The 12,250-nt window shown below is 40.3% G+C and overlaps 1 protein-coding gene across 1 annotated transcript in view; it reads right to left on the bottom strand.

The window, feature by feature from the left end:
* The window catches only part of EIF3H (eukaryotic translation initiation factor 3 subunit H), a 142,467-nt gene that overhangs the window by 10,526 nt on the left and 119,691 nt on the right, over positions 1–12,250 (bottom strand). The window contains exons 3-5 of the mRNA XM_054019857.1: positions 10,519–10,686; positions 8,899–8,998; positions 7,095–7,244 (exon numbers count right to left, since the gene is read on the bottom strand). Coding sequence (XP_053875832.1) covers positions 7,095–7,244; positions 8,899–8,998; positions 10,519–10,686 — 418 coding nt within the window. The remainder of the gene's footprint in view (positions 1–7,094; positions 7,245–8,898; positions 8,999–10,518; positions 10,687–12,250) is intronic.

The following is a 12,250-nucleotide window of genomic DNA, read 5'->3' as shown; positions in this document are numbered from 1 at the left end:
CCCCTGCGGTACCCCACTCGTTATGCCTTTCCAGCAGGATTGGGAACCATTAATAACAACTCTCTGAGTACGGTTATCCAGCCAGTTATGCACCCACCTTACAGTAGCCCCATCTAAATTGTATTTGCCTAGTTTATCGATAAGAATATCATGCGAGACCGTATCAAATGCCTTACTAAAGTCTAGGTATACCACATCCACAGCTTTACCCTTATCCACAAGGCTCGTTATCCTATCAAAGAAAGCTATCAGATTGGTTTGACATGATTTGTTCTTCACAAATCCATGCTGGCTGTTCCCTATCACCTTACCACCTTCCAAGTGTTTGCAGAGGATTTCCTTAATTACTTGCTCCATTATCTTCCCTGGCACAGAAGTTAAACTAACTGGTCTGTAGTTTCCTGGGTTGTTTTTATTTCCCTTTTTATAGATGGGCACTATATTTGCCCTTTTCCAGTCTTCTGGAATCTCTCCTGTCTCCCATGATTTTCCAAAGATAATAGCTAGAGGCTCAGATACCTCCTCTACTAGGTCCTTGAGTATTCTAGGATGCATTTCATCAGGCCCTGGTGACTTGCAGGCATCTAACTTTTCTAAGTGATTTTTAACTTGTTTTTTTTTATTTTATCTGCTAAACCTACCCCCTTCCCATTAGCATTCACTATGTTAGGCATTCCTTCAGACTTCTCGGTGAAGACCGAAACAAAGAAGTCATTACGCATCTCTGCCATTTCCAAGTTTCCTGTTACTGTTTCTCCCTCTTCACTAAGCAGTGGGCCTACCCTGTCTTTGGTCTTCCTCTTGCTTCTACATAACTGCCACCACTACAGTTTGGATGGAAGGTGCTTGGAAAGCCATGACTACTGCCAAGCATTTCACAAAGAGACACAGTAGATGCCAAATCAAAAAACAACACATGAAATTGGAGGTGCTATTTCCCCATGACAAACACAAGATATTTCTTATATGCACTGGAAATATCCCTATGTGCATGTTAATGTCCAAAAGGATCAGAGCACAGAGTCTGTTGCCTTCTTCTAGGAACATGTCTCCCACAGTAAATCTTTCCTTTATCTAACATACAAGAAGTCAGATTAGATGGTCACAGTGGGCCCTTCTGGCCTTATATACGAATCTATGAGTAATACTGATATAGGTCACTGATATCTAGGATGGGTCAGATCTCTCTTGTCTTTCTGAATACCAAGTAGTTCTCTTCATAGTGTTAGAGGCTTGAAAGGTCTCTTTGCCAGGAGGAGCTAGTATCTTTTCCTGATAAGGAATCCAACACCATTCTTTGCTGGGATGGGGGTTTGTATGTGTACAGTCTGAGGATTTTCTGAAACCTGTGCTTGTAGTCCCTCTAAACAAGGCTCAGGACTCATGTCAGAGATGACCAAGGGCAACTTGGGTAAGAGTAGGAACACTTGGGCCAAGAGAAGGTTCTGGCAGCCTGAATACAAAGTAAATGCTGGTTTATGAAGTGGTGATTTTTCCTTTTGGCTCTTGTGGAAGGGGTATTATGGGCAGGCACCTGGCAGAGAATTCAGGGATACCTTGATTTTCTGAATGCAATGAGGCCTCTGCCAGCTCCCCAAAGAAATTCTCCCTGGTGTAAAGGCAAATCCTCAAGCTTTTCCTGCCCCACGACAGAAATCACAACATCGCCATTACAGAAGACCGGATAAGTATGACCCTCAAGGAGTACATATTTCTTTTATACAGATTAAGGCACAGGCAGCTGTGTAAAGCATCTATTGTAACCTCCACCAGCTGGTTGAAAATAGGTTGCAAAGGAATGGCAACCTTATTGGATGAGGTTACTTGGCTAAGGTATCCATCATGCCACCTCTAGATTCCTGGACATGTTTCAACACAAGACCTGCTGCTTGGACCATTTCTGGAGAAATGTTAGATCCTCCCACGAGAAGTCAAAATCTCATTCCGCTGCAGTGAATGTATCTTGGAGTAGACAAACAAAAATAGATCTGTGACTAGGGTGTTTGATTTCAAAAGGGCTAACTTTAAAAAATTAAGGAAATTAGTTAGGGAAGTGGATTTGGACTGAAGAACTTGGGGGATCTAAAGGTGGAGGAGGCCTGGAATTACTTCAAGTCAAAGTTGCAGAAGCTATCAGAAGCCTGCATCCCAAGAAAGGGGAAAAAATTCGTAGGCGGGAGTTGTAGACCAAGCTGGATGAGGAAGCATCTCAGAGAGTTGATTAAGAAAAAGCAGAAAGGAGTGGAAGATGGGAGTGATCAGCAAGGAAAGCTACCTTATTGAGGTCAGAACATGCAGGGATACAGTGAGAAAGGCCAAAAGCTATGTAGAGTTGGACCTTGCAAAGGGAATTAAAACCAATAGTAAAAGGTTCTATAGCCATATAAATAAGAAGAAAACAAAGAAGGAAGAAGTGGGACCGCTAAACACTGAGGATATAGTGGAGGTTAAGAATAATCTAAGCATGGCCCAATATCTAAACAAATACTTTGCCTCAGTCTTTAATGAAGCTAATGAGGAGCTTAGGGATAATGGTAGGATGACAAATGGGAATGAGGATATGGAGGTAGATATTACCGCATCCGAGGTAGAAGCCAAACTCGAATAGCTTAATGGGACTAAATCGGGGGGGCCCAGATAATCTTCATCCAAGAATATTAAAGGAACTGGCACATGAAATTGCAAGCCCATTAGCAAGAATTTTTTAATGAATCTGTAAACTCAGGGGTTGTACTGTATGATTGGAGAATTGCCAACATAGTTCCTATCTTTAAGAAAGGGGAAAAAAGTGATCCGGGCAACTACAGGCCTGTTAGTTTGACATCTGTATGTAGTATGCAAGGTTTTGGAAAAAATGTTGAAGGAGAAAGTAGTTAAGGACATTGAGGTCAACTGTAATTGGGACAAATTACAACATGGTTTTACAAAAGGTAGATCATGCCAAACCAACCTGATCTCCTCCTTTGAGAAGGTAACAGATTTCTTAGACAAAGGAAATGCAGTGGATCTAATTTACCTCAATTTCAGTAAGGCATTCAATATGGTTCCACACGGGGAATTATTAGCTAAATTGGAAAAGATGGGGATCAATATGAAAATTGAAAAGTGGATAAGGAACTGGTTAAAGGGGAGACTACAATGAGTCATACTGAAAGGTGAACTGTCAGACTGGAGAGAGGTTACTAGTGGAGTTCCTTAGGGGTCGGTTTTGGGACCAATCTTATTTAATCTTTTTATTACTGACCTTGGCACAAAAAGTGGGAATGTGCTAATAAAGTTTGCGGATGACGGTATTGGGAGGTATTGCCAATACAGAGAAGGAACGGGATATCATAGAGGAAGATCTGGATGACCTCTTAAACTGGAGTAATAGTAATAGGATGAAATTTAATAGTGAAAAGTGCAAGGTCATGCATTTAGGGATTAATAACAAGAACTGTTATAAGCTGAGGACGCATCAGTTGGAAGTAACAGAGGAGGAGAAGGACCTTGGAGTATTGGTTGATCACAGGATGACTATGAGCCGCCAATGTGATATGGCCGTGAAAAAAAGCTAATGCAGTCTTGGGATGCATCAGGCGAGGTATTTCCAGTAGAGAGAGTACCGTTATACAAGGCACTGGTGAGACCTCATCTGGAATACTGTGTGCAGTTCTGGTCTCTCATGTTTAAGAAGGATGAATTCAAACTGGAACAGGTGCAGAGAAGGGCTACTAGGATGAGCCGAGGAATGGAAAACCTGTCTTATGAAAAGAGACTCAAAGAGCTTGGCTTGTTTAGCCTAACCAAAAGAAGGCTGAGGGGAGATATGATTGCCCTCTACAAATATATTGGAGGAATAAATACCAGGGAGGGAGAGGAATTATTTAAGCTCAGTATCAATGTGGACACAAAAACAAATGGATATAAACTGGCCACCAGGAAGTTTAGACTTGAAATTAGATGAAGGTTTCTAACCATCAGAGGAGTGAAGTTCTGGAACAGCCTTCCAAGGGGAGTAGTGGGGGCAAAAGACACATCTGGCTTCAAGATTAAGCTTGATACGTTTATGGAGGGGATGGTATAATGGGATAGCTTAATTTTGACAATTAATTAGTCTTTGACTATTAGCGGTAAATATGCCCAATAGCTTGTGATGGGATGTTAAATGGGGTGGGATCTGAGTTACTACAGAGAATTCTTTCCTGGGTGTCTGGCTGGTGAGTCTTGCCCACATGCTCAGGGTTTAGCTGATTGCCATATTTGGGGTCAGGAAGGAATTTTCCTCCAGGGCAGATTGGCAGAGGCCCTGGGGGTTTTTCGCCTTCCTCTGCAGCGTGGGGCACGGGTCACTTGCTGGAAGATTTTCTGCACCTTGAAGTCTTTAAACCATGATTTGAGGAGTTCAATGGCTCAGACACAGGTTTGATACAGGAGTGGGTGGGTGAGATTCTGTGGCCTGCATTGTGCAGGAGGTCAGACTAGATGATCATAATGGTCCCTTCTGACCTTAAAGTCTATGATTCTTATCTGAAAAGTAGTTTTCCAGCTCCTCCCAATTCAAACAATCCTTCATCCCCTTTACCTTCAGCTTGAACCTCCCCCAAATTATCTAGGCAAGGGCATCAACTCTGGGCTGCAAGTATCTCAAAAAATCCCTCCACTCCAAATGTGTTGAGTGCACCAATTACTCCCAGCAGAGGGCGAGAAGATGGCCTCCGTCAGGGCAACCTTGGATGAAATTGGAAGAATTAGTGCCATGACAGGCAAAAGCACAGCTCCTACAGGCCTTTGCTGATCATGGTCAAGAGGGAACTCACAGGCAGGTTCCAGAGGCAGTGCTTCAGCTCAGATGGCAACTGAACAACCAATACTGGGTGTGGCTCACACACGGCCATTATGGGCCAAAGAAACCTTTAAAAACTTGGAGCCAGTTTGGTACTGGGAAGCCCAGACCAGGAAGTGAGAATCCTGGCAGCTCTTTGTGATGGAATGCAATTCCATCACACTGGTCTCTACAGAAAAAGAAGGATTACATATTGAAACCATCACACAATAGTCAATACATCCCATCTTCTACACCACAAAATAATTCTTTGTTTTCTTCATCAGCCCCGTAATCTAAACCTGTGATAAAATTATAATCAGCATTTCTTATACTATTGTCCAGGGGTATTTTGCGAAAAAAAATATTTACAACAGCTAAATGCTAGAAATCGTTAACTCATTTCTAACCTACAACAAAAATTACTAAATCAAAAAATTATTTTTAAACTCTATTGTATACTCTGTTAAAAAGCTCCAGAGACTTTATTATACGAACTTACAGATTCATTTTTAAATTTTAAACCAAATAAAATCAGAATTTTAAGACTTTTTAAACCATTATACTGGAATCGGAAGGCTATTATAATGGGAGATGAAAATGGAAACCTAAGAGAGATCAAGAGAGAAGTGAAGCAAGGTTGTACATTTATAGTGACTGATGAAATTAATACCTTCTTGTGTTTCTTTGATTAAGAGGAATGGAAAATGAATAACACTCACTATGAAGATGACAAAGCTGTTGGATGATTCAGAAGAAGGTCTGAGTAAATCAGTGGAGATTATATATGAATACGGCAAAGAAGATGGTCTAGAGAGGAATGTGGACAAGACAAAAACTACAGTGGTTTGCAAGGATCACAGGAAAACAGGCAAGATTTCAGTAAATGACACAGCCATGTAGTGAGTGAGACATTATTGTTACATGGGAAGCATCATTACAGAAAATAGAAAATTGGACATTGAAGTCAGCACCTGAATAGCAGAAACAACGATATTCTGGAAGATTAAACATCTGATGAGAAGGGACATAAATCTGAAGACTAAATTCCAACTCTGAAAAACAGACTTACAGGGATGAAACATGTACATTCAAACAAATCGATAATAAAGAAACTGCAGTCTTTCGAATTATGGTGTTATAAAAGAATTTAGAAAAAATATGGACAGATTGTGTAACCAACAAAAAAAGTATTGGAGATTATGGGAACTCAGTAAAGACTAATTAGAGATCTTCTGAAAGAAAGATTCAATTTGCAGGGCATATTAGAGGTTCAGCAGGCAATGCATGTTTACACACTGGAATGGAAAGTTGATGGCAGAAGATGACAAGGCAGAAAAAGATCATGGATCGACAATATGGTATCCTGGGTGGATGAAAAGGACTATTCGCCCACAAAGAGATTAGCAGAGGATCATATGGAATGGGCTGCCATGGTTGCAAACTTTCAGTAATAGAGATGCCACAGAAGAGAGGAGACAACCTGACACCGGGCTCTCAAACTCCCAGCAAACCTAATGCTACTTTTTAGCAAAATGGATACCAGCAACACCAGGCTTAGTAAAGTCAACTGTAATTGAAAACTCTTTTCAAGCACTATATTCTTGTTTAGGAGTGTTTATCGTTTTTAACTGCATATTATTGGCTCAGCAGAACAGATGTGCTTTATTTTTTAATAAAATCATTCATAGATTATATTTGACAAAAACAATGAAGCCAAAGATATTGTTCTATTTTGAGATCTATTTGGCAAATTTTGTAGGTGCTGAGCATTAGCTGGATCTACAAAGTGAAGAAACACACACTAACTACAAAGTTTACTAGGTACACGTTGAGTATGTAAATTATTTATTCTCTGAATTTAAACACTGTTTTTAGCATGTACAAAAACAACAAGGAGTCTGGTGGCACCTTAAAGACTAACAGATTTATTTGGGCATAAGCTTTCGTGAGTTAAAACCTCACTTCTTCGGATGCATAGCTATGCATCCGAAGAAGTGAGGTTTTAACTCACGAAAGCTTATGCCCAAATAAATCTGTTAGTCTTTAAGGTGCCACCAGACTCCTTGTTGTTTTTGTAGATACAGACTAACACGGCTACCCCCTGATACTTTTTAGCATGTAGTTTTTGCTTCACTCAAAGCAGGACAGGAGGGATAAAATCTTGGCTCCATTAAAGTCAATGGCAAAACTCCCATTGATTGTAACAAGGCTGGGATTTCACTATGGTGTTAAAGTGCAGTTTAGGAACATGAATAAAGATACGTCGATTATTTTAACAAGTACTTACCTGCCAGCCAGACTGAGCAATTCGTGTTTATCTGCTACTGCCGATTTCTTTTCCAGCTCCCAAAGCATAACATTGATCAGGTACGAATTCTTAATTATAATGGGCACTTCTTCAAACATGTGCTCAAATGCAACATTTGCTTTTTTCAACCTGTGAAGCAAGTTTAGAACGTTTTTATACAACCGGGAACTTTGCTCCTTGGGGTCTCTATTCTTGTTCTAGCAACAGTCAGCTGGTGATTCCCTAGAGACCTAGATTTCCAGAGCTCCATTGCCAAGCAACACTCAAGCCTCTTTGGTAAGAGAGGCATTTGCATGAAAAAAACTGTACAAGGCTTTATAAATGTAAAAACTAACCAAGTGAAAAAGTCCTCAAAAGTAAAGCAGATGCTTTAATCACTAATGAGTTATTTACAAGAATAAACCTCCAGCAAAAGACTACAATGGCAAGGTTGACTCTGCCCCACCAGAGTCCTTTACTGTTTTCCTTACCATCAGTTTTTCTTAACTAGAAGTGACTAGTCACCACACAGCTCTGCAATAAGTTCTAAATTCACAACTACTATGTTATGATGAAACACACTAATGTTTCTATGGAAAGTTGCATTCTCCAGAAACTGAACATATAACTTTAAATCATTTACATAATTAAAAAGAGGATGATGAAATATATTTAAATTCTAGTCAGAATAACAGAATAGAATTTTCTTATTTTTATAACAACATTTTACCTTACCTTTATTACCCCTCACTTTTAATTTTTAAACAGACAAAATAGACACGGATACCTTTCATCAGATCAACAAATAAAGGTACAATAGTTTGGGGGCACGTGTAATATGTGTGGCTCCATTAAGGCTGGAAACTAAACATTCACTTCCATTTTTTAGACTAAGAAGCAAACTACTGGAAATGTTATCTTTAGACACTGAGCAGTGAAATGGTTCAGTTTTTCTGAATGAAAGCTTTGCGTGGGTTTGTTTTTTGATGCTGAGCACTGAGATGATTGGGGGAAAGATGTCATGCTAGCAGCTGCTTCAATTATAAGTGGTTACTCAATGGCAGGGTCAAACAAGCAGCATTGTTGTAACCAATCAAATAACAATTCACAAAACATTTTCTTGCCACAAAAATAGTAAAACTTGTTATTTGATTAGCATGTCTCAAGAACAGCTGTATTTTTAGAGGTCTCTTTATTTTTGGCCAAGAGATCGTTTATTATTGATAATGTGATAGTGCTAATAGGCCTCATTGTGCTAGGCAGCACAGAGTGAAAGGTCTGTTTTGGAAGCACAGTAAATATTCTGGAATAAAATTACTTCTATTCCAGAAGACAGTGTCCAAGGAATAGCTATAACAAATAGTTATTCCAGAATACCTATGCTGGTCAATTTTCCCCATGTAGACAAGGCCTTAAGAGATTGTTCCCTTTCTCTATTTCTTCGTGTATTTCTGCCCTTTTGCCATCACCTCAATGTATCTCTGCCTCTGTTCCCAGTTGCAGCTGTCTTCACAACACGCATCCCATGGCTGGAGTGATGGAATGCAGCACATCCTTTCAAAACATATGTTAATGTTGCTCCCCCAAGCCAACAGTAGAAGTGCTTGGAGCAACATCTTCATCATTTCTTAGTCATTGCATTTGAGTACACATGCATCACTGAATTTACATATCTGGTATCCACAGAAATTGACATCAACTGAAATCTCTTTTTAACCCTCCACCTCCTGCCCGCCCCAACTCCCTCCCCTCCCCCGCCCCCCAAAAGAAGGCTCATGAAGAGAGATCCTTTTAAAATACTTACGCTTCTGGAGAGAAATCTTTCTCTTTGCAAACTTCCATCAGTTTGGGAGTCAGTCTGTAAGCCTTTAGCGACAGAGACCCTTGGGCAGTCTTAATGGGATCTAAGACAAAGTATGGAGGAAGGACACAATTACAAAGATGATTTAAAAAGAGTCTTCCTCTACTTGAATATTTCTTCGGACGGTTTAAATTTTAGGAAAATTATTATATTGCATATTTATATTTAAAAACCTAAAAAAATCAGCACAACAGGGACTGTGGTGCCTGACTAGAAGTGTAGTAATGAGATATAAAATAGAACTGAACTACATGTAATGCATCTATTTACTCATCTAATGCAAATGTGGGACTTAAAGTTATTTGTATTTAAGAAAAGTGAAAAGTACTAATTCCGGTTTTATTTTCCTTAGCACAAACTACCCAAACAACTCGCATATGATGGCTGCCTCACTGAAATACAAAGGTTTCCCCCTCACAAAAAGGCAGCTCTACCTATGTAGTAAAAAAAAAAATATTTACTAAACCATAATCACTTAATACCAAAGTGAGATTTAGGATTAGTGATAGGCTAATTCATATTAGGCAAACTGTCTAATTGCTTGGGACAAAAAAATAATTGATGCATAAAAAGATTAGCTTCCTCTTGACATACTGTCTTGAGCTCAGTGGAATGTTTTCTAAACAAACTGTTAAATTCCTAGGACAGGGAAGCTTAACACTTGCACCATGATAGCAGCTAAGGTATGCCAATATTAGAATAAAAACTGTTAACATTCATGTTGTCTGAAATGTAACACAGTCAAACTTTTAGCAATCGGTGATAAAATGAAAACCAAAATAGACTTGAACAAGTGGAAAATTCATCAAGGTCTGATGATGCAATGTTTCCAGCCAATATAAGTATACTTTAACAACTTGTTCTTTACTGTAATCCAATTGTTAACATACTGAAACAATTTTGGGGCAGCTCATAAGATTGATCGTATTCATTAGTATTTTTTCTGACAGATACTCAGGACGTTACATTTACTTCTCAGCTGGAAACTATATGCAAGTCTGCCAGATATGGCAAACTGTGAGTGTTCAGGGAGGGGGAGGCTATAAAGCTGTTAAATTGCCTACGGTTCTGATACAGCACAGAACATCTGGTCTGGAGAGCTTGAGGAAACACCATTAAATAGGCAGAAAATAAAAAAATCTTTGTGCTAAGAAACAGTCCAGGTTTTGTATGCTTCTGTCAGAGGTATAAAAAATTTGGCAATTTGTGTTATGATTGGTCAGTCACGTACAGAGCCAGACACTCTAGCAATCGGGGGTTTTTAGACATCTGGTCTAGTTCCACCAGTCCCTTCAACGACGGAGGGGAGATGGAGGAATAAAAATGAAGCAGCTACTCCAGCATTCCAAAACGTACACATCAGGGCTCTGATAGCAAGAAAAATAAACAGAGAGAAGGAAACCCTGTCTAGACTTAGCTGCTGCTGAGGCTGCTGCAGACACAGGGTTGGTATTTACTTGAAAAGGCCTGCCAGGCTACTCTTACAGGCAAAAGACAGAATACAAAAATAGTAGTAATAATATTAAGAGGGGAAAAGAATAATAAAGGAAACCTCATACTAACCGTAAATGAGAACTACAGACTCCTCAATTGCATGTTGGTAACTGAACTGGGAGTCCAGGAGGGCACGAGTGACAAAAGAGCCATAGTAAGTAGATTGGTACCAGCCAACATGAAGATGATCAATGTTTACGTGGCGAAGGCTTCGCATCATTTCCATCTGGTATTGAACTAGATGAAATAAAAAGAATGTTAAAGCGTAAACTTCTAAAAACTATTTCTCGAGAACACCTACAATTAAACCTGAGCAAGTTACATTTTTCACAACTATAAAATCAGATTGGTTTATTTCAGTCACTACTCAGCACAGATAATATTAAAAATTGGAACTTGTCGTACAAAGTCAGAATAAAACTATTTTGGTTAATCAGAATACTTTTCTCCTTTGGAGTTCACTGCTAAGCTTATCAATGAACTATTACACAAGTTTATTGCATTCACTACTCTTGTTCATTTATGTAAAAAAATTCTGATATTGTGTGTCTCATAGCAAAAATAAATTTCTGTTCAACAGGAACATTCTGTTCAAGAGTAAAATTAGTGTAACAGTTCTTTAATAGTATCAAATATAAGTCTTGTAAGATAATTTTGAAAACTATGACATGAGAAAGCAGATTTATGGGAACCAAAAGAAAAAAAAACAGTTTATGTTAAATGTAAATATGAGATAATACTGAAACAGTTGTACATGTGTAGGAATACACACAGTAATTGTGTCCCCCATTTGGAGCCACCTACAGGCAGTTGTTTGCATTAATCTTTAATTTTTTACACTTTTTTAATATATGGTACATTACTTTAGAAAGTAGAGAAAAACAACCATTTTGTCAGGATTATTATACTAAGAAAAAACAGTTACCTTTTCGAGTGTGCCCCCACAATGGGTGGTGGGGGAACACCCGCCAGTTCATAACAGGAACAAATGCACAAAGTGATCCAATTGGAAAGCTGCTGAGTGGAAATCAGCTGGCCCCTGGCATGCTCAGACGGGGCGACAAACAGTTGCGAGAACTTTCTGAACGGCTTAGTCCGCTCGAGGTAGAAAGCCAGAGCCAGCCGCACGTCGAGCGTGTGGAGGCAGTGTTCCTCACTGGATGTGTGAGGGTTGGGGCAGAGGACCGGTAGAAAGATGTCCTGACCCACGTGGTAGGCGGAGACCACCTTCAGGAGGAACGTGGGGTGTGGGCGGAGCTGGACCTTGTCCTTATGAAAGACCATGTACGGCGGTTCGGAGGTCAGGGCCCTGAGCTCTGAGACTCGCCTGGCCGACATGACAGCAACCAGGAAGGCCACCTTCCATGAGAGGTGAGACCAGGAGCACGTGGCTAGTGGTTCAAACGGGGGCCCCATGAGACAAACCAACACCAGGTTTAGGTCCCACTGTGGAACCGGGGTCTAGAATACGGGAAAAGATGGTCTAGACCCTTAAGGAACTGGCCAGTCATAGTATGGGAAAACACCGTGTGTCCTTGCACCGGCGGATGGCAGGCCGATATGGCCGCCAGGTTCACCTTGACGGACGAGGGTGCCATGCCCTGGGCCCTCAGTGGAGGAGGTAATCAAGGATAAGCTGGATCAGGGCGGTCACCGGGGAGACCCCCTTGTCTGCCGCCCACCTAGAAAACCAGGACCACTTTGACAAATAAGCGCGGAGAGTGGAGGGCCGTCTACTTTCGAGGAGGACACGCTGAACTTGCTTTGAGCACGTCCTTTTCTCTCTACCTAACCATTGAGC

This window comes from Malaclemys terrapin, chromosome 2 (assembly GCF_027887155.1).
Source record: "Malaclemys terrapin pileata isolate rMalTer1 chromosome 2, rMalTer1.hap1, whole genome shotgun sequence".
Taxonomy (NCBI): Eukaryota; Metazoa; Chordata; order Testudines; family Emydidae; genus Malaclemys; species Malaclemys terrapin.
This window is presented reverse-complemented; position numbering and strand designations above follow the sequence as displayed.